The sequence below is a fragment of the Ahaetulla prasina genome, chromosome 11 (assembly GCF_028640845.1).
Source record: "Ahaetulla prasina isolate Xishuangbanna chromosome 11, ASM2864084v1, whole genome shotgun sequence".
In the NCBI taxonomy this organism is placed as follows: Eukaryota; Metazoa; Chordata; class Lepidosauria; order Squamata; family Colubridae; genus Ahaetulla; species Ahaetulla prasina.
The window spans coordinates 24,887,161-24,911,676 of NC_080549.1; the positions used below are offsets into that span (position 1 = coordinate 24,887,161).

At 42.6% G+C, this 24,516-nt stretch overlaps 1 protein-coding gene and 1 long non-coding RNA gene across 2 annotated transcripts in view; one reads left to right on the forward strand and one right to left on the reverse strand.

Moving 5' to 3' along the window:
* The window catches only part of SLC16A2 (solute carrier family 16 member 2), an 87,368-nt gene that overhangs the window by 56,173 nt on the left and 6,679 nt on the right, over positions 1 to 24,516 (forward strand). The window contains exons 2-5 of the mRNA XM_058196803.1: positions 11,858 to 12,002; positions 15,697 to 16,156; positions 17,919 to 18,062; positions 23,620 to 23,848. Of these exons, the coding sequence (XP_058052786.1) occupies positions 11,858 to 12,002; positions 15,697 to 16,156; positions 17,919 to 18,062; positions 23,620 to 23,848 (978 nt within the window). The remainder of the gene's footprint in view (positions 1 to 11,857; positions 12,003 to 15,696; positions 16,157 to 17,918; positions 18,063 to 23,619; positions 23,849 to 24,516) is intronic.
* Positions 14,554 to 15,790, reverse strand: LOC131205022 (uncharacterized). Its single transcript, XR_009156697.1, has 2 exons — positions 15,664 to 15,790; positions 14,554 to 15,013 (listed from the first exon to the last, which is right to left on the reverse strand). It is a non-coding gene; the product is annotated as an uncharacterized LOC131205022 (long non-coding RNA).

The following is a 24,516-nucleotide window of genomic DNA, read 5'->3' on the forward strand; positions in this document are numbered from 1 at the left end:
GTTTCCTCAGATTTGTCTTTCAGAGATGTGGGAAAGGAAACCCAGATAATGTTGACTTTGCCAAGCCAAATACCTGGCTTGTTTGGAGCAGAGAAGCAAGGGGCATTATTTCTCTTCAAGAGAAATGAAAAAGGGGTCCCTGTAACTTAAATTCCACCTGCGTGCTGCGGCTTCAAAATCATTCTTGGACAGGAGACCTCCCAAGTAGATGTTTGCTCAAAAGGACTTCATCTCCAAACCTTCTGCCCTCCAAAGAAGTTTGGCTACAAGCACCAGCCCTCTCGGTGTATCTAATGATGTGGGCTGGAGGAAGCTGACTCATTTTTAACTTTCAGCTCACTGTTTTTCCTTTCCTTATCCAAGTATTTATCGCTAGACTTCCAAAGAAGACGGCTGTAGATGGACACAGCACATCTGGAAGAGTATCCTTGTTTCCCTTTTGAATGATGCTCTCCCCATATTTGAAAAGAAGTAGATGCCACTTTGACTGGAGATCTGAACTCACTAGCCAACTCATTTGAGGCACAAGAAGTTGGAACATTTGCAGAGTTTGGAAGCATTCTTGCTGATTTCAGCACTACCTTTCATCTTCTGTCAAAGTCTCTCAAAGACAGCTTAGCACGTTTTTAGCTTCTTTCAGTTGGGAAACATCTGACTGAGGGAAATATTGGTTGTCTAGAATAGGGGTCCCCAACTCCCAGGCCCCCACTACTAACCCTCACTACTGGGCCACAGCCCATTAAAGAACAGTGAAAATTAGGATTTCAGATAAATGGAAAGTGATCGAGTAGAAGGCGGTTTGGTGATCTTCCCCCACCCTGAGCAAATAGTTTGAAAATGACCATAAAGTTTTTGTATAAACAGTAGACCAACCTTGGCAAGTTTAAGGCATGTGGCGTTCAACTCTCAGAATTCCCCAGCCAGCCATACTGTTGGGAAATCCTGCAATAGACTTTCACATCCTTTACATTAATCCTTCACACTGATCCGTTACAACAACATCTTCAAGAATGAGACACTTCGAAATGTATGGGATATAGTGAAAGCATATATTAGAGGGCTGACAATGACATACTTGGGGAAAAAGAATAAAAAGAAAAGTCAAAAACAGAAAAAGTCAGAAGAGGAATATAAAAAGCTGGAGAAGGAATTGCAAAAAGATGCACAAAGAAAATTAAAAAACAAATGGATTTGAAAAAAACATGAAATGAATAATTGAACAAGAGGATTTGGCAAATAAATTAAGATCTTCTAAACAATTTTTTTTGAAAATGCAAATAAGCCAGGCAGATAAAATGAAAAAAGAGAAGGAGAAAAAACTAATCAACCAATTAACGGATGAAAAAAGAGTGGTAAGTTATAGAAAAGAAGAAAAGAAAAAAATAGTTCAAAAGTATTACGAGACTATATAAACAAGAGATAATAGCTGGAGAAAAGACCTACCTAAAATACCTGAAAATCATAAAAAAAAACACTAGAAGAAAGAATAAATATGATGGAATTAATAGAAGCAATCAAAAAACAAAAGAATGGGAAAACACCGGGCCCGGACGGATTACCAGCAGAACTATATAAGATACTGCAAGATGTATTAAGCAATGTAATGTTGGAAGTATTTAATGAACACTTAGTAAATGCAAAGATACCAAACTCATGGATGGAGACATATATTACTCTTATACCTAAAGAAGATACAGATTTACAACAAATTAAAAATTACAGACCGATCTCATTGTTGAATGCTCACTATAAAATATTTGCATCAATAATGGTGACTAGATTTAAAAAGTTGTTAAATGAATTTATACCAGGGGTGAAATGCTCCTGGTTCGGACCGGTTCACGCGAACCGGTAGCGATGGCGGCTTCTGGTTCAGAGGACCGGTAGCAAAAATCCCTGGCCCCACACCCCCTGCCTGTGCTGAGCCGCACCATCAGCAGAGGGTTTTTTTTTTTACTTTTAAAAGCAGGTTTTTCTTCAGCCAAAACATGCCTTTAAAAGTAAAAAAAAGCCTTTGAGAATCCCGCCCCTCAGCTGAGATCGGCAGAGCCTTTAAACTTAAAAAAAAATTTTTTTAAGGCTCCTCTGGTGATCTCACCTGAGTTCCTCATCAGCAGAACCTTAAAAAACATGTTTTCTGTAGAAAACATGTAGAAAACCTCCCTTTAAGAGATTCTAAGGCACTTACCTGATTACTGATCGAACGCATGGCTTTTTTCCCAGCCCGAAAGCCTCAGTTTCCCTTTCAGCACCAGACAGAATCAGTTGCTTAGCTAATCTATTTCATCACTGAGCAACTAATGCTGGCTGGCTTTGCTGGCTGAGGAACTCTGGGAATTGAAGTCCACAAACCTTAAAGTTACTAAGGTTGGAGACCCCTGATCTAAAAAATATAAATAAAATAAAATAAAATATTTGTGCAGCTTTCTGAGATTTGGTGTGTTTCTGTAGTGTTTCACTCTAACTACACAAACACACAAAATCTCAGAAAGCTGTATGTGGTATTTTGTGTGTGTGTGTCAGTTGTGTTGTGTTGTGTATGTGTAAAGTGTGAAAGTTGGTTTTTGAGCTTTTTGTGGCTGTGTGAAGTGTGAAGTGCAGCTGCTTTTACATTGTGTGTGAATCAGTTGTGTTGTGTTGTGTGTGTGTAAAGTGTGAAAGTTGGTTTTTGGTACCTCTTATTGTTTTTTATACTTTGTTTATTATTTTTATTATTTATTGTTATTGGCCACGCCCACCCAGTCATCTGACCACCAAGCCATGCCCACCAATTAAGCCACACCCACAAAACTGGTAGGGAAAATTTTTAGATTTCACCCCTGATTTATACACATTAATCAAAATGGTTTTTTTACCTAAAAGACAGATTAGAGATAATATGAGAACAATTTTGAATACTCTGGAATATTACAAAGTGCACTCAGATAAGGAAATGGCAATGATATTCTTGGATGCGCAAAAAGTATTTGAGAATGTGAATTGGCAATTTGTGATAAAACAATTACAATTTATGGACTTTGGGGGGGAGATTTATAAATATGATAAAAACAATTTATAACAAACAGTCAGCAAAGGTAATGATGAACGGAGATATGACAGAAAAGTTTAATATAATGAAAGGAACAAGACAAGGATGCCCTTTATCCCCATTATTATTTGTATTGAGGTTAGAAGTATTAAATAGAAATGTAGGACAAAATGAAGAAATAAAGGGATTGAAAATCAAAAAAGAAGAATACAAACTACAAGCCTTTGCAGATGACTTAGTATTTATCTTGGAGGAACCTCAAATAACAGGACCCAAATTAATAGATCAAAAAGAAGAATATGGAGATGTGGCAGGACTGAAAATTAATAAAGAAAAAACAAAAATATTGGTGAAAAATATTAGAGAAAAACAGAAGAGAGATTTAAGGGAGAAACTAGACATTCAGATTGCGAAGAAAGTAAAATATTTAGGAATCCAATTAACTTCAAGATGCGTAATGATTGAAGTGGATAATTATTATAAACTGAAAAATCAAATTGAGAAAGACTTGGAAAAATAGAAAAATCTACAGTTAATCACTAATGGGAAGGATTGCAATAATTAAGATGAATATATTACCGAGACTCTTATTTTTATTTCAAACAATACCAATAAAGGTGGAAAAGAAATAATTTGAACAATTAAATAAAATAGTAATGGAATTCATATGACAAGGGAAAAAAGCGAGAATTAACATTCGGTCGGATAGGTTGGAAAAAAAATGCTTTTAAAACTTAAAAAAAAAAGATTGTGCGGCACAACTGATCACCCCCCTCCTGGCGCGCTGTTCTACTTACCTCATGCCTCCTTTTGGTGCGCACTGCACATGCGCATGCTCCTTGCATTTGGTGCATGGTGTGCACTGCGCATGCGGGCACACGCAGCCAGCAAACCGGTAGTAAACAAATTCAGATTTCACCACCGATCCAAATATTATTAATATGGGGACTAGTCTCAGGTATAAAGATAAACTAACAGATCAGGGGGAATTGAAAAACAAACAAGAAATAGAAGAACAAGGGATTGAAATGCATTGGTATACTCTACGCAATTACAAACAAGATGTGAAAAAGATGCTAAACTATATGATTTTTACTTGGAAATGAAAGAGCTGGATGAGATACTCACAGGAACAGATGAAAAAATGATTTAAAAACTATACAATTACTTATTGAGTATTAAGCTAGAAGAAGAAGAACAGGTAAAAGGAATAATGATAGCCAGGCATTCCCACCAGATGGTGGAAGGTGGAATCAGCCCCTGCCCAGACTGCCTGGGCACATGTGAAGTGGTGGGAGTGCATGGGAGTGCTAATTAGAGCTGCGGCAGCCTCAGCTCTTCGCGAGCGGCTTGCCTGTGTTAAATGGGGGTGATGGCGCTGCATACACTTTCCACCAGCCAGCAGGCCCAGAAAGGGGACAAGAGGGAGTGCCCTACTTCCTCCCCAGGCCAGAAAAAGGGGCTTACAGCCAAAGAGCTGCAGCCAAAGGGGCAATTACCAAGAGCAGCTACTTCAAGCAGCTACTTCAAGTGGCAATAGGGGCTCCAAATTGGCTGAAAAAGACGCAGAAAGGCATCAAAAGGCTAAGCTCCAGAAGGCTAAAGAAAGCCAGGAGTGAGGTGAAAGCCCCAGAGGAGGGACAGAATTTTCCCACCCTCAGGAACAGGAGCCCTTGGATCCCATAAATGATCCGGCTCAACTGCAGCCTGCCTCTTATGATGCCTGGTTGCTAAAGGGTGCCAAGGAGCTCTCCTCTCCCACTTTAGGAGAAGTTTTGGACAGGTCAGAGGCCTTTGCATTTGCAAATCCCAACTTGCCTGCAACTATTTTTGCACGGTCATCCACTTCAGGCCCCAGCGCTTCCCTTACTCCCACTGCAGCGGGGTTCCGCCCACAGGAGGAAACTATGTCAGCAATGCCTGCACATTGGCTTATAGCAAAGGAACCAACCTTCTCCAGGTGTTCCACTCCATCAGCCTCCAGGTTGGCAACCTGTGCTGCAAGAGGATTGGATGGTGCCTCAGAGTATTCCATCTGTGGCCCATTCAATTAGAAGTGGAGACTCCTCGGCTGAGGAGGAGGACCTGATGGCCCTTTCTGAGGATGAAGGGAAAGATGCAGAACCTTCTCCCTTTGCAGGCCTTTTCAAGCCAGATCTTTTCAAGCTCTTTTTCAATCCATTACAAATGTGGAATCTAAGACAGACACAGAACCTGACCCCATCCCGGGGGGGGGGGAGGGGATGGGATTCTGGTCATTTGCTCTTTACAGAGCCAGCAGTCAGCAGAGCCAGCACTGACATCGGTTGCTCTGATTCCAATGGATGCAATAAACTGTCTTGAGACAAGAAAGCTGAGGTGTCATTATGTAAGTCCCATCAGGCGGCTGCCTGGGCAGTGAAGGCTGCCACTTCGGCTTCATTCTTTAATTGCGCCTCCCTGCTCTGGCTTCGCCAGCTGCAGGAGCGCATTCCACCAAAAGATCAGAGGGTACTCCAAGATATAAATAAATTAATTGCGGCTGCTAAGTTCTCAGCTGATGCAACATTGAATGTGGCTAAGTTCGCTTCACGGTCCATAGCATCATCAATTGCCACTCGTTGCCTGTTCTGGCTTAAGCACTGGCAGGCCAACAATAAGAACAAATGGAAATTAGCCTCAGCTCCCTTTACGGGTGACAAATTATCTGGAGAAAGCCTGGATCCCATCCTAGTGGACACCAGAGACAAGGGCAAAGCCATGCCTTCCCTTTATCAATGGGGCAAACACCGTTCTTCCTATTATTATAGGAAACAGCCCTTTTGGGCCCCTGAACCTGGCCATGACTATCAACACTTTCAATGACAGTATCCCAACCGACAGGAGAGACACCCTGACAGGTCAGACTTCAGGAACCGAAACCAACCTCAGGGCAAGCAGCTCTTTCAAGGGGCAGGAAGTTGTCCTTAACTGCCGTGCAAAGTGACTGCCGGACCACACCACCCATAGGTGGTCGGCTCAGCCTCCATTTCCAACAGTGGGAGACTATAACTTCAGACCCATGGGTTTGAATACAGGAATACAGGAATCCGGTCCTGGATCTGTTTATATCCCCAGAGAATCCCCAGCTCCCTCACTTCTTCTGCAGATACTGGACACGGGGAGCAGAAGGGATTGATGCCCTCCATCCCCTTGGCCTCTGGGTCGTCTGTACGCCTTTCCTCATCTTCCCCTGATTCCAGCATTCATCAGGAAGATGTTGGAGGAAAAGGTGGAGGTGATCTTTCTGGCTCCTCATTGGCTCAGGAGGCCCTGGTTCACCGACCTGATGTGTCTATTGGTAGAACGGCCTTGGAGAATTCTAGACAACAGAATTCATCTCAGTCAGCGGGGCCTTGGTCCACCCACAACCCCAGTGGCTACAACTGACCACCTGGTGGTTGAGTGGTGGGCCTTGAGGAGCAAACGTTTCTCTCCCAGGGTTATTCACACCAGTCAGGCATCCAGATGACAATTCACATCTAGGATTTACAACGCGACCTGGCAGTCTTTCTGCACATGGTGCTCCAGGCTACAGATTGATTCATCAAGGGCCCCGGTGGCCCAGATCCTGGAGTTCCCACAGGAGGGGTTGGATTGACACCCAACATCATCAAAAGACAGGTTGCAGCATTGTCTTCCATTTTATCACTAGGAACACGGGAATCACTTTCTAGACAGCCCACAGTATACAGATTCCTTAGGGGGGCACTAATTTGTGTCCTCCAGTCATCCACAGATATCCCACTTGGGACCTGACTAGGGTACTGCAGGCCCTCACTGGCATCCCTTTTGAGCCTTTAAGGTCAGCCACACTGCGTTTTCTAATGCTCAAGGTGGCATTGCCAACACTTTGGCTTGCAGGATCTCAGAACTGGCGGCCTTATCAATAAGGCAAGACTTATGCATCTTTCACCAGGACAGAGTTGTACTGAGGCTGGACCCTTTTTTCATTCCCAAGATTAATACTTGGTTTCACAGGGCACAAGAGTTGGTGCTACCAAACTTCTGCCCAGAGCTATGACATGCCCTTGAACGCAGGTGGCATACCTTGGATGTCAGAAGGGCCCTCTGTATTTATATCAAATGTACGTCTTCATTCCGATGGACAGAATCGTAATTTGTTTCATTCCAACCATCAACATTAGGCAACAGGTCACTCCTTCAATGGTGGGTTGGTGACTGAGGTCCTGCAGGGCCAAGGCATATGAAATACAGGCCCTCCCAACTCCTAGCCGAATAATGGCTCACTCTACCATAGTGGCATGGGTGACACAGGCCTCCATTGGTCCTCCCCCTCACCATTTATTTGATATTACAAGTTGGACACCTTCACTTCGGCGGAAGCGGCCTTTGGGAGGAAGGTCCTCCAGAAGGTCCATAATGCCGGGGGGACTTAGGACCAGATGTTACCCACCTGTTAAAGGGACAGGCTGGCTTTGGTATGTCCCACTCTGGATGCTCTCGCTCCAGCTCTAGGGAGAATGGATGTTGATCAGGGGTGAAATGCTCCCGGTTTGCACCGGCTCCCCCGATTAGGTAGCGATGGCAGCTGCTGGTTCGGAGGACCGGTAGCAAAAATCCCTGGCCCCGCCCCCTGCCTCTGCTGAGCCGCACCATCAGCAGGTTTTTTTTTACTTTTAAACATTTTTCTTCAGCCGAAACATGCCTTTAAAAGTAAAAAAAAACAACCTCTGATGATCGTGGGGCTGAGCAGAGATTATCAGAACACTTTAAAAAAACCTCTTCAGCCGAAGGGGGGAAAAAAGGAAAAGGGAGGGCTTTAAAAGGCTCCTCTGGCCATCCCAGCTGAGTTTCTCATCACCAGTTCCCACATGTTAAAACAATTATTCTAAGAGGTTCTGGGCTGCTATGAGGGAACTTCAGCTGAGATCGTCAGAGGAGCGATCCCAGAGGAGTTTCCTGATCCTAGCAGGCTTTTAAAATCACTTTTTAACAGCCCCCACTTACAAGAGCCCCCACCCATGCCCAGCCAATTCCCCCTCCTCACCTATAATTACTGCATACTGCTCCTTTCGAGCTGGCAACGCAATGCTTACTTCAACTACTGATTACAGCCTGCTTTGACTTCCTGCTTTGCTGAATGAGGAACTCTGGGATTTGAAGTCCACAAACCTAAAGCTAATAAAGTTGGAGACCCACTGATCTAAAAAAATAAATAAAAATAAAAAAATAAAATATTTATGCAGCTTTCTGAAATTCAGTGTGTTTCTGTAGTGTTTCACTCTAACTACACAAACGCACAAAATCTCACAAAGCTGTATGTGGCATTTTGTGTGTGTGTGAGTCAGTTGTGTTGTGTGTGTGTAAAGTGTGAAAGCTGGTTTTTGGTACCTCTTATAGTTTTGTATACTTTGTTTATTATTATTTTATTTATTGTTATTGGCCATGCCCACCCAGTCATCTGACCACCAAGCCACGCCTACCGATTATGCCACGCCCACAGAACCGGTAGGGAAAATTTTTAGATTTCACCCCTGGCCGTTCCAGATAGTTGTCATAGAATCATAGATCTGGAAGCAACCTTGGAGGTCTTGGAGTCCAAATCCCTGCCAAAGGGCTCTCTAACCTGTTCTTGAAAACCTCCAGCGATGGGGCCCCCAGAACTCTGGGAAGCAAGCTGTTTCATTCATTAATTGTTCTCACTGTCAGGGAGTTTCTCCTTAGTTTCCAGGCTGGGTCTCCTTTAATGAGCTTCTACCCATTGCTTCATGTCCTGCCCTCAGGTGCTTTGGAGCATAAGGGATTACACACGTTTTGCATTAGTTATGCTAATACTTTCAGGACCCCTACAATATGGACGTCCCAAAGATCTTGGTCTCTGCAATAAATACAACTACAGAATACCGATCTCCATTCCTCTCTTAAAGACCACACATCAACTCTTTCTTTTATTCTGTCCCACTCGGCAGAAGAAATTATTGTCATTATTTTTTTAAACAGATTAACAGAGTTGGAAGGGACCTTGTAGGTCTTCTAGTCCAAGCAGGAGACCCTACACAACAAATGCCAGCCCAATCTCTTTCTGAAAGTCTCCAGTCTCCAGTGACGAAGTTTCCACATTTTAATTGTTGTATAATTGGTTGAAAGTGTGAGGTTCCTGCTTGTTGCAGGGGCCATTTTGGGTGAAGTGCAGCTGCTTTTACATTGTGTGTGAGTCAGTTGTGTTGTGTTGTGTTTGTGTAAAGTGTGAAAGTTGGTTTTTGGTACCTCTTATAGTTTTGTATACTTTGTTTATTATTTTTATTATTTATTGTTATTGGCCATGCCCACCCAGTCATCTGACCACCAAGCCACGCCCACCAATTAAGCCACGCCCACAGAACCGGTAGGGAAAATTTTTAGATTTCACCCCTGGTGTTGATCCTACCTGAATGCCATTTCTAGTAGAAGAGAACATCCAGCCCCACCCTTACTAAGGTCTAGTCCACAGTCTGGGAGGGGCTCCTCTTTTATAGTACACAAGTCTATGCATCGTTGACCTTCGCCGAACTGGGGAAGCACCAGGCGAGGGAGGAGTGACCAGGAATGCAAATGAAGGTCACATGCTCAGTCTACATGAAGTACTTAGAGTTACTACCACTCTGGATGCTCTCTCTTTCAGCTCTACTAGAAATGGCTTTCAGGAAGGACCAACCCATTTTAGTATATAGCAACTCAACCTGCAATTAGACTTAGCAGTATGTAGGGTCAAGATGGCAGTTACAAAAGCGTCATTAAAATACAAGTGTCCTTCTTTTTGTGTGTTGCTCTGATCTCACCGTCATGCCCATTATGTTGATTCTCCCCCCCCTCCCCAATATTCTGCAAGATACCCTGTGGACAGTTAGTATATCCCTTTTCTGCAAGCCCATAATAACATTGTCATAAAGTAAGCAGGGTGATACCACATGCAGAGGTGGCCATGGAGGAGTTAAAAAAAATCAAGATGCCCATAACTGTACAATCAAATTTCCACTCCAGATTATATGCCTAAATAGAAACATTTTATTATTGTTGTTGTTTTTCCTTCTGGTTGGATGGCAACTCATTTCTCCAAATCTCTCCTAAGATCAGGACCAATTCAGAAGGCATCCCATAATAACTTTCCAAGATAGGTAGTTCAGTGCTTGTTTTTTTCAGTCGAGATGGTTCAGTAGTCCAGCAGGGGGCGACTGTGTGATTACAGGTCGTCCTCAACTTATAGCAGTTCATTTAGTGACCGAAGACCATTCGACTTATGGCCATTTTTCACATTAAACACGGTTGCAGCATCCCTATGGTTATGTGATCAAAATTCGGATGCTTGGCAACTAACTCATACCTATGATGGTTGCTGTGTCCCAAGGTCATGTGATCCCATTTTGTGACCTTCTGACAAGCAGATAACAGCAGTGGCAAGACAGGTCGTAAAATGGGGCAAAGCTCATATAACAGCTGCCTTGCTTAGCCACAGAAATCTTGGGCTCATCTCTGGCTGTAGGTCAAGGAGTACCTGTAAAAGGAACATTTCTAAGTCCCGCTTTGCGTCCCTTCCTATCTTGGTGCGTTGCTTTGTCTCGCCAAACCCAGTCAAGGGGAAGGCTGAGGCCGTTTCCAGCCAGGGCTGAGGATGTGCAGCAGTCTTTGGACCAGCAGGCTGGCTGTCCAGCTATTGTGCCCCCTTCCTGTACTGGGGGGGGGAGGGGAAATGCCAAATCCCCGGGGCAGACGCTTTCTCACGATCACGCTTGAAGTTCCCTCACGGTGATGTAATGAGCGGTTGTTTCAAGGGGATATTTTTGTCGTGACTACAGTCGATTGGAGGGGGGGCAGTGGGAGAGGATAAGCATAAAACATAACTTCCTTTTCCCTTTTCTCCTTCTGGAAAAACAAACCAATCAAGTTTTTTTTAAAAAAAATCAGAAGTTTGGTCGTCTCATTTAGTGGGAGCATTGCTTGGAAAGAAAGAAATGAAGGGTTTTTCAGGATTGTTGGTGAATGTGGAAAGAAAGGGGAAAGTACAGCATCAGGCAAGGCTTTGTACCTTCTGATCCAATGCTGCCTGGGCGTGAACTGAAGGCCCGTGGAGATCTGGGCCAAGCCCAGATACTGGGTTGGATCTACCAGTCAGGGAATTCACCTTGCAGTGAAGAAATCCATATTTACAGCCAGCGGCTGCTTTTTTTAAAGTTGGGAAACTTTTTTCATGAGAGAATAGAATAGAATAGAATAGAATAGAATAGAATAGAATAGAGTAGAGTAGAGTAGAGTAGAGTAGAGTAGAGTAAGTAGAATAGAATAGAATAGAATAGAATAGAATAGAATAGAATAGAATAGAATAGAATAGAATAGAATTTTTATTGGCCAAGTGTGATTGGACACACAAGGAATTTGTCTTGGTGCATATGCTCTCAGTGTACATAAAAGAAAAGATACCTTCATCAGGGTACAACACAACACTTAATGATAGTCATAGGGTACAAATAAACAAATAAATTATGGTTCAAATAAATAAGTAAATAAATAAAAAAAGACTAGGACTCTTGAAGTGGCATAGCAGTGAAGGTTTTGGATTGGCAAGCAGGATTCAGGTTTGAGTCCACTCCCAGCCACGGAAAAGGCCCAGGTTTCTCAACCTCGACTACCTCACAGGTTGAGCTTCCAAGGATGGGACCCTAACAAACACCTCTTCTTTCTGCTCCCAAATCCAGCCTGCTTTTCTTCTCCAAGCCACCAGCCATCCTGGGCTCCTCCCTCACCTCCTAACAGGTTAAACGGGGTGACCACCATTGCTTGACACCCCTTTTCCTTTCTTTTCTCCTCCTACAGCCTTGGTTGGATCCATCGGCATGGGGATGGTTTTCTTTTGCTCTCCCATCGTCAGCATCTTCACCGATCGGATCGGATGCCGGACCACTGCTGCCTCGGGAGCTGCCATAGCTTTCATTGGCCTCCTCTCCAGTTCCTTCACCAAGTAAGGTTCTGAAGTGGAGGGTGGAAGGGCCAAAGGCTCACCAGCAAAGATCTGGCCTGAAGGGCTCTGCCAATCTCTGAACCCTTTGCCCTCCAACCAAAGCAAGCCCCATCTCCCCCCATAACCCTCCAAGGGTCCTGCAGGCAGAGGCACACAAGCCTTAGTTAGGCATCTCCCAGGCGTGGTGCTCATGAAGGACAAAATTGCCAATAAGCAGATGAGCTCTATAAAATGTCAGTGCAATGTCCTGACTGAACAACAACCCCCAGGATTTCTGGAAGGGGACATTCTTCACACCAGGACCATCTCAGCTCCAAAACCATGGCTCCCCCTCTTCCCTCCTTCCTATTATTTTGCCCTCCCTCCTTCTTTCCTTCCTTCCTCCCTACTTCCCTTCCCATTCCCTACATATATCCATCCATCCTTCCTTCCCCCTCTTCCTTCCTACATTCCCTGTCCTCATTTTCTTTACCATCCATCCATCCCTGCCCTTCCCATTTCTGATATCCTTCCTTCCTTCCTTCCTTCCTTCCTTCCTTCCTTCCTTCCTTCCTTCCTTCCTTCCTTCCTTCCTTCCTTCCCTGTCTTTCCCATTTCCTTTCTGCTTCCTCATTCCCTCCCTTCCCCTCTTTCTTCCTACATTCCCTGTCCTCATTTTCTTTATCCTTCCTTCCTTCCTCCCTCCCTTTATTTCTTCATTTATTTCTTTCTCAGTGGCTCCTGCCCTGCCATTCAAGGTGCATCCTCCTCCCCCCCCCCTCACAATCTTCCCTCCTTGCTCCTGCCATTCCACTAAAAGGTCAGGTGCATCCTCTGGCTGGGGATGGGGATCAGGCGACCATGGCTGGCCTACAGAAATCCCCAGGAGGTTCCCTTGGCTGCCCTTTCCTGATATCAGCCCCCTGAGGCCAACCAGGTCAAGAAACGGGCAACAGCAAGGATTCCTGGAAGGCTCTTCTCATTGCAGGGTAGAGTAACAGAATGCTGCATGTCTGGCTTGAAATCTTTATCCCTTGGAAAGGATGTTTGCCGATTTAAAAACTGGGGAGATAATTGGACTACCAGCAAAGTTGTCTCAAGCCAACTTATTCTCTTTTGAATTTTCCTGCTTGGCTCTCTCTGGTTTATGACACTCGCTGGCCTGTCCAAAATGTTTTCATCCAGATTGTTTAGCTTTTAAAAGCAATGCTATTCCAAATTGACACCATTAATAAAATGCTTTCTTTTTAAAGAAAGGAGATTTGTGTTTTCTTATAAGCTGGAATGAAGACAAATATCTTTGTTGACTAGATTTGGCTATGTGCTCTAAATATCAGGATGTTAAGCAAAAATTTTTTGGGGAGGAGAATACATTTATCTCACATTATCTTCTCCTATGTAGTACATGGCTCTGGTCAAAACATTGGATTCCTCTCCTGCTCATTTTTATCCCTTTGAAACATCTCTAGTTTTGTCTTTGGCTGTTCTTTGGACTTTCCACAGCTTTCCTCAAGCACAGTTAAAATTGTTCAGACTTAAAATAAATTATAGTCTAATTGCTCAACTGAAGAATTGCCTGGAAAAATATGAAAATAAATATTAATAATCTTGTGATTCTATTTCAAAAATGGTGCAATGTTTGTGCAATCCTCCCTAATTGGGCTAATTTTTAGAGCCAACAACTCAGTTCAAATTATTTGCAGTTGAGGGATTGTGTAAACATAGCAGTTGTTTGCTATTAATTTCAGATTCTATTTAAAACCCATGCACCACAGACTTGTTCAGTGGTAGTAGCAATTGTCCCATCAAATTCGGTGAGATTTAAGGCACGCAGTTGGCATAAGAAAAGCAGAGACAGCTTCTCCAGAAGAGACTCAATAGCATGGAGAGAATCCTACAAGTTTCTGACTTCAAGAATTACACACTCAGTGATTTTCCTTTTGTGGGTTTTGAAAATCCTCTTTCCCTGACAACCTCCTTGTCAATAAGCGAGGACTACCTGTAATTCCTTCCTCTGGTGAACTTCTTATAAAAAAAACAACAACATTATATTTTCCACCATACCCTCAACCAGCCCAGGTTAACAGGTCACAGTAGCTCTATTCCAGGGGTGGAATCCAGCAGGTTCTGGAGAACCGGTAGCGGAAATTTTGAGTAGCTTGGAGAACCGGCAAATACCTCTGGCTGGCCCCAGAGTGGGATGGGAATGGAGATTTTGCAATATCCTTCCCCTGCCACGCCCACCAAGCCACACCACCCCCACCAAGCAACACCCACAGAACCGGTAGTAAAAAAATTTGAATTTCACCAATGTTCTATTTGTGTGAGATGATGTGCCAAAGTAAATGATATTGTGACATAACCTAATATCACATTTGCACAACATAGTAAAATAAGTTTTGGGTTTTTTTCAGAGATTGAATACAAATCACTCTGTCCATCTGAACGGAGTTATACTTTTTCCTCTTGCTCTCACCTTCTCACTCTCCGTGGCTCTTGGAGTTGATAAGTGTTATTAATCAAAGTGGTTTAAATCAGAGAGCATTTAGAATTGACAGATATGTCTCTTAGCCTTGGGAAATCACTGGTATTTATTTACTTTTGTATATTTTAAGAAAAGCAGGTGAAATCGTGCATCAGCAAAACAGAGACAATTTTAAAAGCACAAAAGAGTAAACAACCAAAACCAAAGAGCCAGTTTGGTGTAGTGGTAAAAATGCTGCCTTAGCAACCAGGAGACATGAGTTCAAGTCCCACCTTAGGCACAAAAGTCAGTTGGGTGACTTTGAGCCAGTCACTCTCTCTCAGCCCAACCCACCTTACAGGATTGTTTTGTGGGGAAAACGTAGAAGTATTAGGTTCATTCACCACCTTGAGATACTTATAAAGTAATAAAGGTGGGATTTAAAAACCTCTAATAAATAAACAAACAATACCTTTTTCCATCATGGTCCCACCTAATTCCACGCTTCTAATCAACACCCAATAAAGGATCTCTTCTTTTCCTGTGTTTCTATGGCACAGCAACCAACCTGCAGAGTAGAGTAGAGTAGCAGAGTCGGATAATGACAGGATAATGGTCCTACAATTACACATGTCCACTTGGACAACTTCCTACAAGATGGAGAGACGGAGAACTGGAACAACATAGCAAAAAACCAAATAAAATAAAATAAAATAATAATAATAATAATAACAGAGCTGGAAGGTACCTTGGAGGTCTTCTAGTCCAACCTGCTGCTTAAGCAGGAGACCCTATACCTTTCCAGAGAAATGGCTTTTCTTGAAAACCTCCAGTGATGGAGCACCTCCAACTTTTGAAGGCAACCTATTCCACCAGTTAATTCTTCTGTCAGGAAATGTCTCTATTTCTAGGTTGGATCTCTCCTTGTTTATTTTCCATCCATTACTTTTTGTCCTGCCTTCAGGTGCTTTGTAGAATACATTGACTCCCTCTTCTCTGTGGAAGCCCCTGAAGTATTGGAACACTGCCATCATGTCACCTCTAATCTTTGTTTTCATTAGACTAGATAGTCCCAGTTACTGTTTCATATCTTTTAACTTCCAGTCCCTGAATCATCTTTGTTGCACTGTTTCTAGAGTCTTCTGTTAAGTCTTCTGTTGCTCCAATTTTACATTCTAAAAGGTAAAAACGCTAAAGAGACAGACTGGAATTTCTTACCAAACCCTATTTTGGTCCTCTTCTTTTCCACAGGTCCCTGGAGGTCCGCTACTTCACCTACGGAATCCTCTTTGGTTGTGGCAGCTCCTTCGCCTTCCACCCGTCCCTGGTCATTCTGGGCCACTACTTCAAGCGACGACTCGGTCTGGCCAATGGACTGGTGACGACCGGCAGCTGCCTCTTCTCCGTGGGTCTCCCGTTCCTCCTGAAAATCGTGGGAAAGGCCCTTGGCCTTCCTCGCACCTTCCAGATGCTGAGCGCCTTCCTGCTGGTCCAGATCTTCTTGTCCCTGACCTTCCGCCCGATGTTGCCCTCGGTCTCAAGTCCTCGAGATAGGGAGGTCAAACTAGACACCCGGAGCTGGATACAGCAATGCATGTCACAGATGCGGAAATATTTCAACTTGCGAGTCTTCAGAAGAAAGACGTACCGAGTTTGGGCTTTTGGCATAGCGACTGCCATCCTGGGATATTTTGTCCCTTACATGCATCTGGTGAGCTGGAGAGGGGGAGGGAGATGGGGCTTGCAAGCTCTTTGTCCTGTGGGAGAGAAGGAGACAATGAGAGAAGGAGACAAGGGCCGGAATAGCTCAGGCTATTAGAGCCTGTTATTAGAACACAGTAGCCTGCAATTACTGCAGGTTCAAGCCCGGCCCAAGGTTGACTCAGCCTTCCATCCTTTATAAGGTAGGTAAAATGAGGACCCAGATTGTTGGGGAGGCAATAAATTGACTTTGTAAAAATATACAAATAGAATGAGACTATTGCCTTATACACTGTAAGCCGCCCTGAGTCTTCGGAGAAGGGCGGGGTATAAATGTAAACAAAACAAAAAAATGTCAGAAGGGAGAGCAGACTAAGAATCCAGATAGTCCTCCAAAGCAGGGGTCTCCAACCTTGGCAACTTTAAGCCTGGAGGACTTCAGGTTTAAAGTTGCCAAGGTTGGAGACCCCTACTCCAGAGAGAGGTTTCCAAAGTGATGGGGCTGGTTTTTAAGGAAGCAGCTCCCCAGGTGTGCTCTTTGTGGGAGCAAGCTGTCCCTTCTGCTGAAGCCACTCGCAGGGCTGATGGCCTTCTACTTGGGAAGCCCAGGTGGCTATCCTGAAAGGTCAGAGTTACGAAAGTGAAGTTTCCTGACTGTGTGGCAGGCCCAGCCCTCTCTGCTCGGATGAAATAACAGGCGTCCATTTCAAATGATCTTAGCGGGAGGCCTTGCCTGAAGTTGTCTCCCAATATTTACAGCTAGTCCTCAACTCACAACAGTTTATTTATGATTGTTCAAAGTTACAACGGCACTGAAAAAAGTGACTTATGACCGTTTTCACACTTATGACCGTTGCAGCAGCCTCATGGTCATGTGATCAAAATTCAGACGCTCGGCAACTGATTCACATTTATGACGGTTGCAGTGTCCCGGGATCACGTGATCCCCTGTTGCGACTTTCTGACAAGCCAAGTCAATGGGGAAGCCAGATTCACTTAACAACCGTGTCACTAACTTAACAACTGCAGTGACTCATTTAACAACTGTGGCAAGAAAGGTCGGAAAGTGGGACAAAATCCACTTTCTCACTTAGCAACAGAAATGTTGGGCTCAATTGTGGTCGTAAGTCGAGGGCTACCTGTACTTATTCATTCAGTTTCTATGGCTGCCCATATTCAACGCAATCCTTAAAAGTGAGTTAAAAGCAACAAAACAAAATCAAAAATACTAATTATAGCAGCTGAGAAAAATCACACAACAGTTAATCTAGCCACGATATAGGCTTATCTACACATCCAAAGCTGGTCTTCAGGGCATCACAAAAGGCCAACAAGGGGCACAGACAACCTGATGTTTGGATGAACGATGTTCCAGAAGGTCCAGAGGATTGGGGCTCCCCCCCCAAAAAACTACTCCCGCTCTATTCCTGAGCCCTACGAAATGACAACAATCATTCCCGCATGCTGGCTGGGGAATTCTGGGAGTTGAAGTCCACAAGTCTTATAGTTGCCAAGGTTGGAGATCCCTGTTTTAAGGAGTACAAAGCAGGCCTAAAATTCCCACTCCATACCCTCCAAAATATACAAAGGGGAGACCACAAATCATGGGTTATCATCCCCTTTTTATGCATGTCCAACTTTTTGTGAAACGACACAGAACAGTGTGCAAATGTCTCTTTTTATCAAGATGCACAACTGGCTCTGCCAATCTGGAACTCTGAAGAAGAAGTTAGAAGAAACGCAAGACTAAGGCCTCTTTTCCATTTTTCCAGGTGAAGTTCGTGGAAGTGAAATTCAACGAAAAGGAAAGATCCTGGATTGTGCTTGTTTGCATAGGAGCAATGTCAGGAATTGGACGGCTGGCTTCCGGACACATCGGTGATCTCATCCCTGGATTGAAGAAGATATATTTGCAGGTAGGAGATAACTGCTTATTTCAAATTCTCGATTACTGATTACTTTACACTTCCTCCAGAATGTTTTGTCTGTGTGTGAGACATTCTCCACCATCCACACTTGTTGCTGGGGAGAAATGACTTAAGATGAAAGGGCTAGAGGGAAAACATGAAGAATGGTTGCAGGAATTGGGTATGCTTAATCTAATGAAAAGAAGGACTGGGAGTGACATGATAGCAGTCTTCCAATATTTGAGGGGCTGCCACAAAGAAGAGGGGCTCAACCTATTCTCCAAAGCAGCTGAAGGCAGACAAGGAGCAATGGATGGAAACCAAACAAGGAGAAATCCAACCTAGAAATAAAGAGAAATTTCCTAACAGTGAGAACAATTAATCAGTGGCTTGCCTCCAGAAGTTGTAGATGTTCCATCATTAGAGATTTTTAAAAAGAGATTGGACAATCTGAAATCCTTGAGCAGAGGGTTGGACTAGCAGACCTCCAAGTTCCCTTCCAAGTCTGTTATTCTGTTTAAGAAGATTCCATTTTTCATGGAGTAGAACTTTGTCAATGTGGCATTTTTTAAGTTCTGCCTTAGGGTTGTGCCATCCTTGGCATTCCATGGTCCAAAGATGCTTCGATGCCCACAGATACAAAAATAGAGCATCTGTGCAAGACTTCAATCCAGTCGCTTCTTTGCAGTTAATTAAACAAAATCTGCAGATGATGCTGGCTGGGGAATTCTGGGAGTGGAAATCCAAACATCTTAAAGTTACCAAGGCTGAAAAACACTGCTATAGAGTATTGCTTTCAGGAATTGTAGTGATGCAGTGGTTAGAATGCAGTACTGCAGGCTAAGTCTGCCTGCTGTCAGGAATTTGTTCCTGACTGGCTCAAGGTTCACTCCGCCTTCCATCCTTCTGAAATTGGTAAAATGCAGACCCAGATTGTTGGGGGGCAATATGCTGACATTTGTCAACCACTGAGAGAGGGCTATAAAGCAGTATGAAGCAATATATAAGTGTAAGTGCTATTGCTGTTGCTATTGCTTTCTCCTGTATATTTTAGTCTGACATCTGGAAATTGTGTATCCAATAAGGTTTACAGAGCCATACTTATGATTATGTGTAATTATTTTTTAAATTTAAAAGATACATTTTTAAAAAGGCAGAAAATGTCTGTTCTGGAATCCTTCTGCAGAGCACAAATTTGCTTTAATGAAGGTCAGAGAAGACACAGCTTAAGTTTGCTCTAAGTGTCTCCTTCGTCTCTTATGTCCTGATTTATTTATTTTTATTAAAAACATTTTTGCAAGATAAAACAATATTTAAAGGAGAAAGAAAGGAAAGTAAAAAAAGGTAGTGAATAAGTAGTAAAGAAATAAAAGAGAAAATAAAAGAGAAAATGCAAGAAGTAAAGAAGTGGCTACTGATTGCATTTGTATGTTATCTTCTCTCTCTAAGATTCTTATTGCCCTGAGTTCTGTGGAGGCTTAGCACATGCCTCCTTTTAAGGTTTGAGCAAACAACTGTGCATAGTCACCATAGTGTTTAGGTTACACAGCAGTGTTTCCCAGCCTTTCCCCTTGTTAAGTCACGTGGACTTCAACTCCCAGAATACCCTGGCCATTCCTGGTTGGGGTCTTTTGTGAAGTCCACATATATTAAAATGGTTAAGGCTGGGAAACACTGTCAGAACTTTATAGAAAGCTCTCTTACTTACTCCAACAATTCAGAACAGGGGCCGTGATAGCTCAGGCTGTAAAGAAGCCTGTTATTAGAACACAGCAGCCTGCAATTACTGCAGGTTCAAGCCCCACCAGGCCCAAGGTTGACTCAGCCTTCCATCCTTTATAAGGTAGGTAAAATGAGGACCCAGATTGTTGGGGGGGCAATAAGTTGACTTTGTAAATATACAAATAGAATGAGACTATTGCCTTACACACTGTAAGCCACCCTGAGTCTTCGGAGAAGGGCGGGATATAAATGTAAATAATAAAAAAAAGAGCAGAGCCCACTGTCTGCTGGGAAATGAAGTTCTCTTTTTTTTTTCTTATGGGCCTGTGAACTCAAGGGAACAGAAACAAATAAATACTCTTTTGGAAATATTAATATGCCAGAAGAGAATATTAGCATTATCACCTTGCTATCCCATCACCAATCTTGTTCCCATCACCAATCTCTTTCCACTTATGACTGTATGACTATAACTTGTTGCTGGCAATCCTTATGATTTATATTGATATATTGATCATCAATTGTGTTGTAAATGTTGTACCTTGATGAACGTACCTTTTCTTTTATGTACACTGAGAGCATATGCACCAAGACAAATTCCTTGTGTGTCCAATCATACTTGGCCAATAAAAAATTCTATTCTATTCTATAAAATGGCCAGCCTCCAGGACAATAAAGATATGCTTGGATTTCCTTCACTTTCCTTTCTCCTCTCCCTCTCCTGAATCCAGTTTTTTAAAAATTATGTTAGAATTACTATTATTTTTGCAATTTCATTTGAGCCTTTCCAGTTGATGAATCCAGAAAATAGAAATCCTGGGACATTATTTTAGAATAGAATAGAATAGAATTTTTTTTTTTATTGGCCAAGTGTGATTGGACACACAAGGAATTTGTCTTGGTGCATATGCTCTCAGTGTACATAAAAGAAAGAAAGAATACTAAGAGTATACAACTTTAATGAAGAAACCACATTAGCACAGAAAAAGCGAAACCAGTTCTGTTTTTTTCTCGCACAAAAGCAAGCATTCCCCCTCTTCCCATACCCCCCCCAGTCCATTACGTCCACCAATTACTTCTGTCCATTTCGTTATGAAACCAGCCGGCCCCACTGAGACATCTGCAGGGTTTGTCCTTGGGATGCCAGCAATTTCCTAGGTGCTGATGGATGCTTGAATACCATTTTACCTCCCTTGCATTCCAGCCACCACCCTCCCTCTTATTGTTAAGCTGTGAGTGAAGGAAAAATGTAGATGAAAGTGTGAATCAGTCTTGACAGGATCCCTACAAAAGTCCTAAACCTCAACTAAAAGTCTCATAATTTTTTTTTTTTATTTGCATTTATATCCCGCCCTTCTCCGAAGACTCAGGGCGGCTTACACTATGTCAAGCAATAGTCTTCATCCATTTGTATATTATATACAAAGTCAACTTATTGCCCCCAACAATCTGGGTCCTCAAATAATAAATAATAAATGTGTGGTGAGGCAAAAGTGCAACTATATGTTTGTCATATTTACACATGTTCATTCAGAGTGGTAAGATGGCCAGCCAATAAATATTACAAATAAATAAATAATAAAATATGTGCATAAGCATACACAATCTAGTTGGATTTGCCATTTTACCCAATGTTGTGGTAATATTATTTTGGTAGCCTGTTTTCTCACTGGCATAGAAGGAGAGAAGAGATTGACGGTTGGACTGTCCAATAGGCTAGTCTTCATGTCAATCAATCAGAGTAGAGATAGCACATTTATTATTCATTCAAAAGGCAATGCAGGGGAGGGATTAAGATGCTGGGCCTAGTCTAGAGTCATGATAGACCTGACTGGGAGACTGTCTACTCAAATCACCTCATGGGACTCTTGCAGAAGTAAAGTTAGAGAGATGTTCCCTCCATCTATGTCTTCTTGAACTCTCAGAGAAAAGGAAGATAGGAAGGTAATAAAAGCAGCTGTGAAGTGCAGACCAGACCTGGTGACCAGAAGAGCCTTTTAATGCTGCATTGTTTTTGATCTGGGTACAGAGAAACAGTGAAGTTCTTCAAATGAACTGATTCTCACAATTTCCCATTTATACTGTCCATTCTACCATAAGTAACCAGATAACATTAGCCAAGAAACTTAATTAAGCTGAGCATGCAGTACTGTATAAGAGCCAGCCAGGGGTTTGGTTAAGGTGTCAGTCTACTTATGCATTCTAGTCCAGTCCTAGGCAGAGGGACAGTTGGGTGGTCTTGGGTCAGTCCTTCTCTCAGCCCTAGGAAGGAGGCAAAGATGAACTATATTTGAAAAACCTTGACAAGAACACTGCAGGAGCTTATCCAGGCAGTCAGACATGATTAAATGGAAGGAAAGAAGCAGGATTATGTAGATCTTCAACCAACCTAGGGACACATATTGACATTTGATACCACAAAATTTCTACAGGCCCAGCAGAAATGGTCTTATTCCAAGCCATCTTTAGTTCAGATAGTGGAGGATTTGTGTGGCCTCAACTCCCAAAGTCAGATCTGAGCTCGGGATGTTCTGCAGGCTGACAATAGTGGGAGTCTTTCTCGCTGGCTGGAAGGACCAGGTTATTTTATGTAATTCGTTAAAAAAAATATCAGTAGAAATAAGCCATTTGTGAACCTTATAAAAGTCTGAAGGGAAAAATTAGCTTTCCAAAACTTCAGCCTTGGCCTAGAGCTGACCTTCCATTCATTGCCAAGGAGACTATGTTGTAAAGTTGGAAGCATGACAGAGATTTGAGATGATCTAAATAGAGGAAAAGTATATTTAATGGATGGAAACAACTCTTTAAGAATCCCTATAATGGGGTTAGCACGCAAGCACTTTGCTAAGAGCAAGGGGATGGCAAAAGAGTTGCTATCACCTTCCAACTTTCTCCTCTTGGTTGCTTCCAAAACCTTCTTTGAAATTTAGCCTTATGAACTTAGCTTTTGAAACTTAGCATCTCGAATATCTAGAGCACATTGTCTCTGAATGCTGTGGGGCCTGAGACATTGAACCAAAGTAGTCCAGTTGTCAAATCTTAAGCGCCCTGGCTAATTTGCTACCAAGGAGAGGACCTTTGGGAAAACCAGAAGAGAAAATGAGACATGGGAAGGAAGGGAGATGTTCAGGGGCTTAGGAATGGAAGAGCTAACTAAACCAAAGTGGAAGATAATATTTATATTCTTACAAAGAAGTTTAATCATCTTGGCATAACCACACACGTCTAGACTCAAAGTGAGTTTTAAACCCAATGGTTGCCCAGCCAACTTGCATGTAGAATTGAGCATCCATGAAAAGATTGGGGGAATCCTGCCCTCCCCCCCCCCAGATTAGAAAGTCTAGAAAGTGGACCATACTCTCTAAACATCGTCTGTGGATATAGCCTAAGGTGTTCATCCTCCTTAACCAGAGATGGGGAAGACATTGTATTTGTTTGTTTGTTTAATCAAATATGGTAAGATTTCTGCAACAATCTGAAGTAGCATTTGCAGAATGTCAGTGTCCAGTTTGAAAATGAATACGGATGAAATGGTGAGATTTCAGTGACTTCAGGTGACGATGTCAAAATGTGCTGAAATGGCAGGTGAGAGTACCAGAATCCCACACGTTCTCAAGCAAGAATGACAGTGTTGCATTTTCGCATGAAATCTCAGGGATGAGATGTCAGAAATCTTGTGTGAGTTTGAATACTTGCATGAGGGAGAGAGAAAAAGAGAGAGACGTCACTTCCACAAATCACTTGTTAAGTGTGCCATTCACTGATGCTCTCAGCCCCTTTGTTTAGGTAACTCCTCCACATTTGTCTTGGTTGTCTAAACAGTTTCATTGTTTTGACTCCTCAGGTTGCGTCCTTCATCATCTTGGGTGTCATGTGCATGATGTTGCTACAGTGCCAAGCATTTTGGGGGGTGATTGTCGTCTGCCTCTTCCTTGGACTCTGTGATGGACTCTTCATCACCATTATGGCCCCCATTGCCTTTGAGCTGGTTGGGCCCATGGAGGCTTCTCAAGCCATTGGCTATCTCCTGGGACTCATGGCCATTCCCATGTCAGTTGGCCCACCAATTGCAGGTGAGAGCATTTTCTAGCTTGACGATTTGGGCAGGAAGATGTTACCAATACCTCTAGTAATTTAGCAAAACATCTAAAAGTGAGCTTGGAATGCATTATCCCACCAGCCAACAGAAGTAGTTTTAAACTAATTATTCATTTCTCAGGCTAATACTAACCTCCATCAATTTTTTTGTGCTTCAACTTGTATAAGAAAAACCTCTAAAACCCTGTAATGAGGTTCATAAGTGGTAATAAATAATGTTGTTGGCCACTGTGTAAATATATAATTTGGCAACTATATAATTTGGCAACTATCAGGAGGCCCAGATTATTTTACTGCTTAGAAAATAGCCAAATGTTGCTCAATAAAGTCTCATTTTCCCAGATTAAAAAGATCAAAAGATTTTGCACAAGAAGTGTTGCAGCTGGAAAGTTCTTGGCCAATTGTACCTCTTGTTCTGGGAATAATTTGTACTCTTGAAAAATCAGACTGCCTCCTTCCCAACTGGTCATCTGAATTTAGAATAAGTAACATTTAACGATATTTTTTTTATTAAATCCCATTGAAAGCTAAATAAAGTCTATTTTATTTATTTATTTAGACTTTATTTATATAAAGTCTAAAGCCCAAATAAAGTCTAAATGAAAGACTTTACATTGAATTCAAGGCTCAGAACTGCTTGATG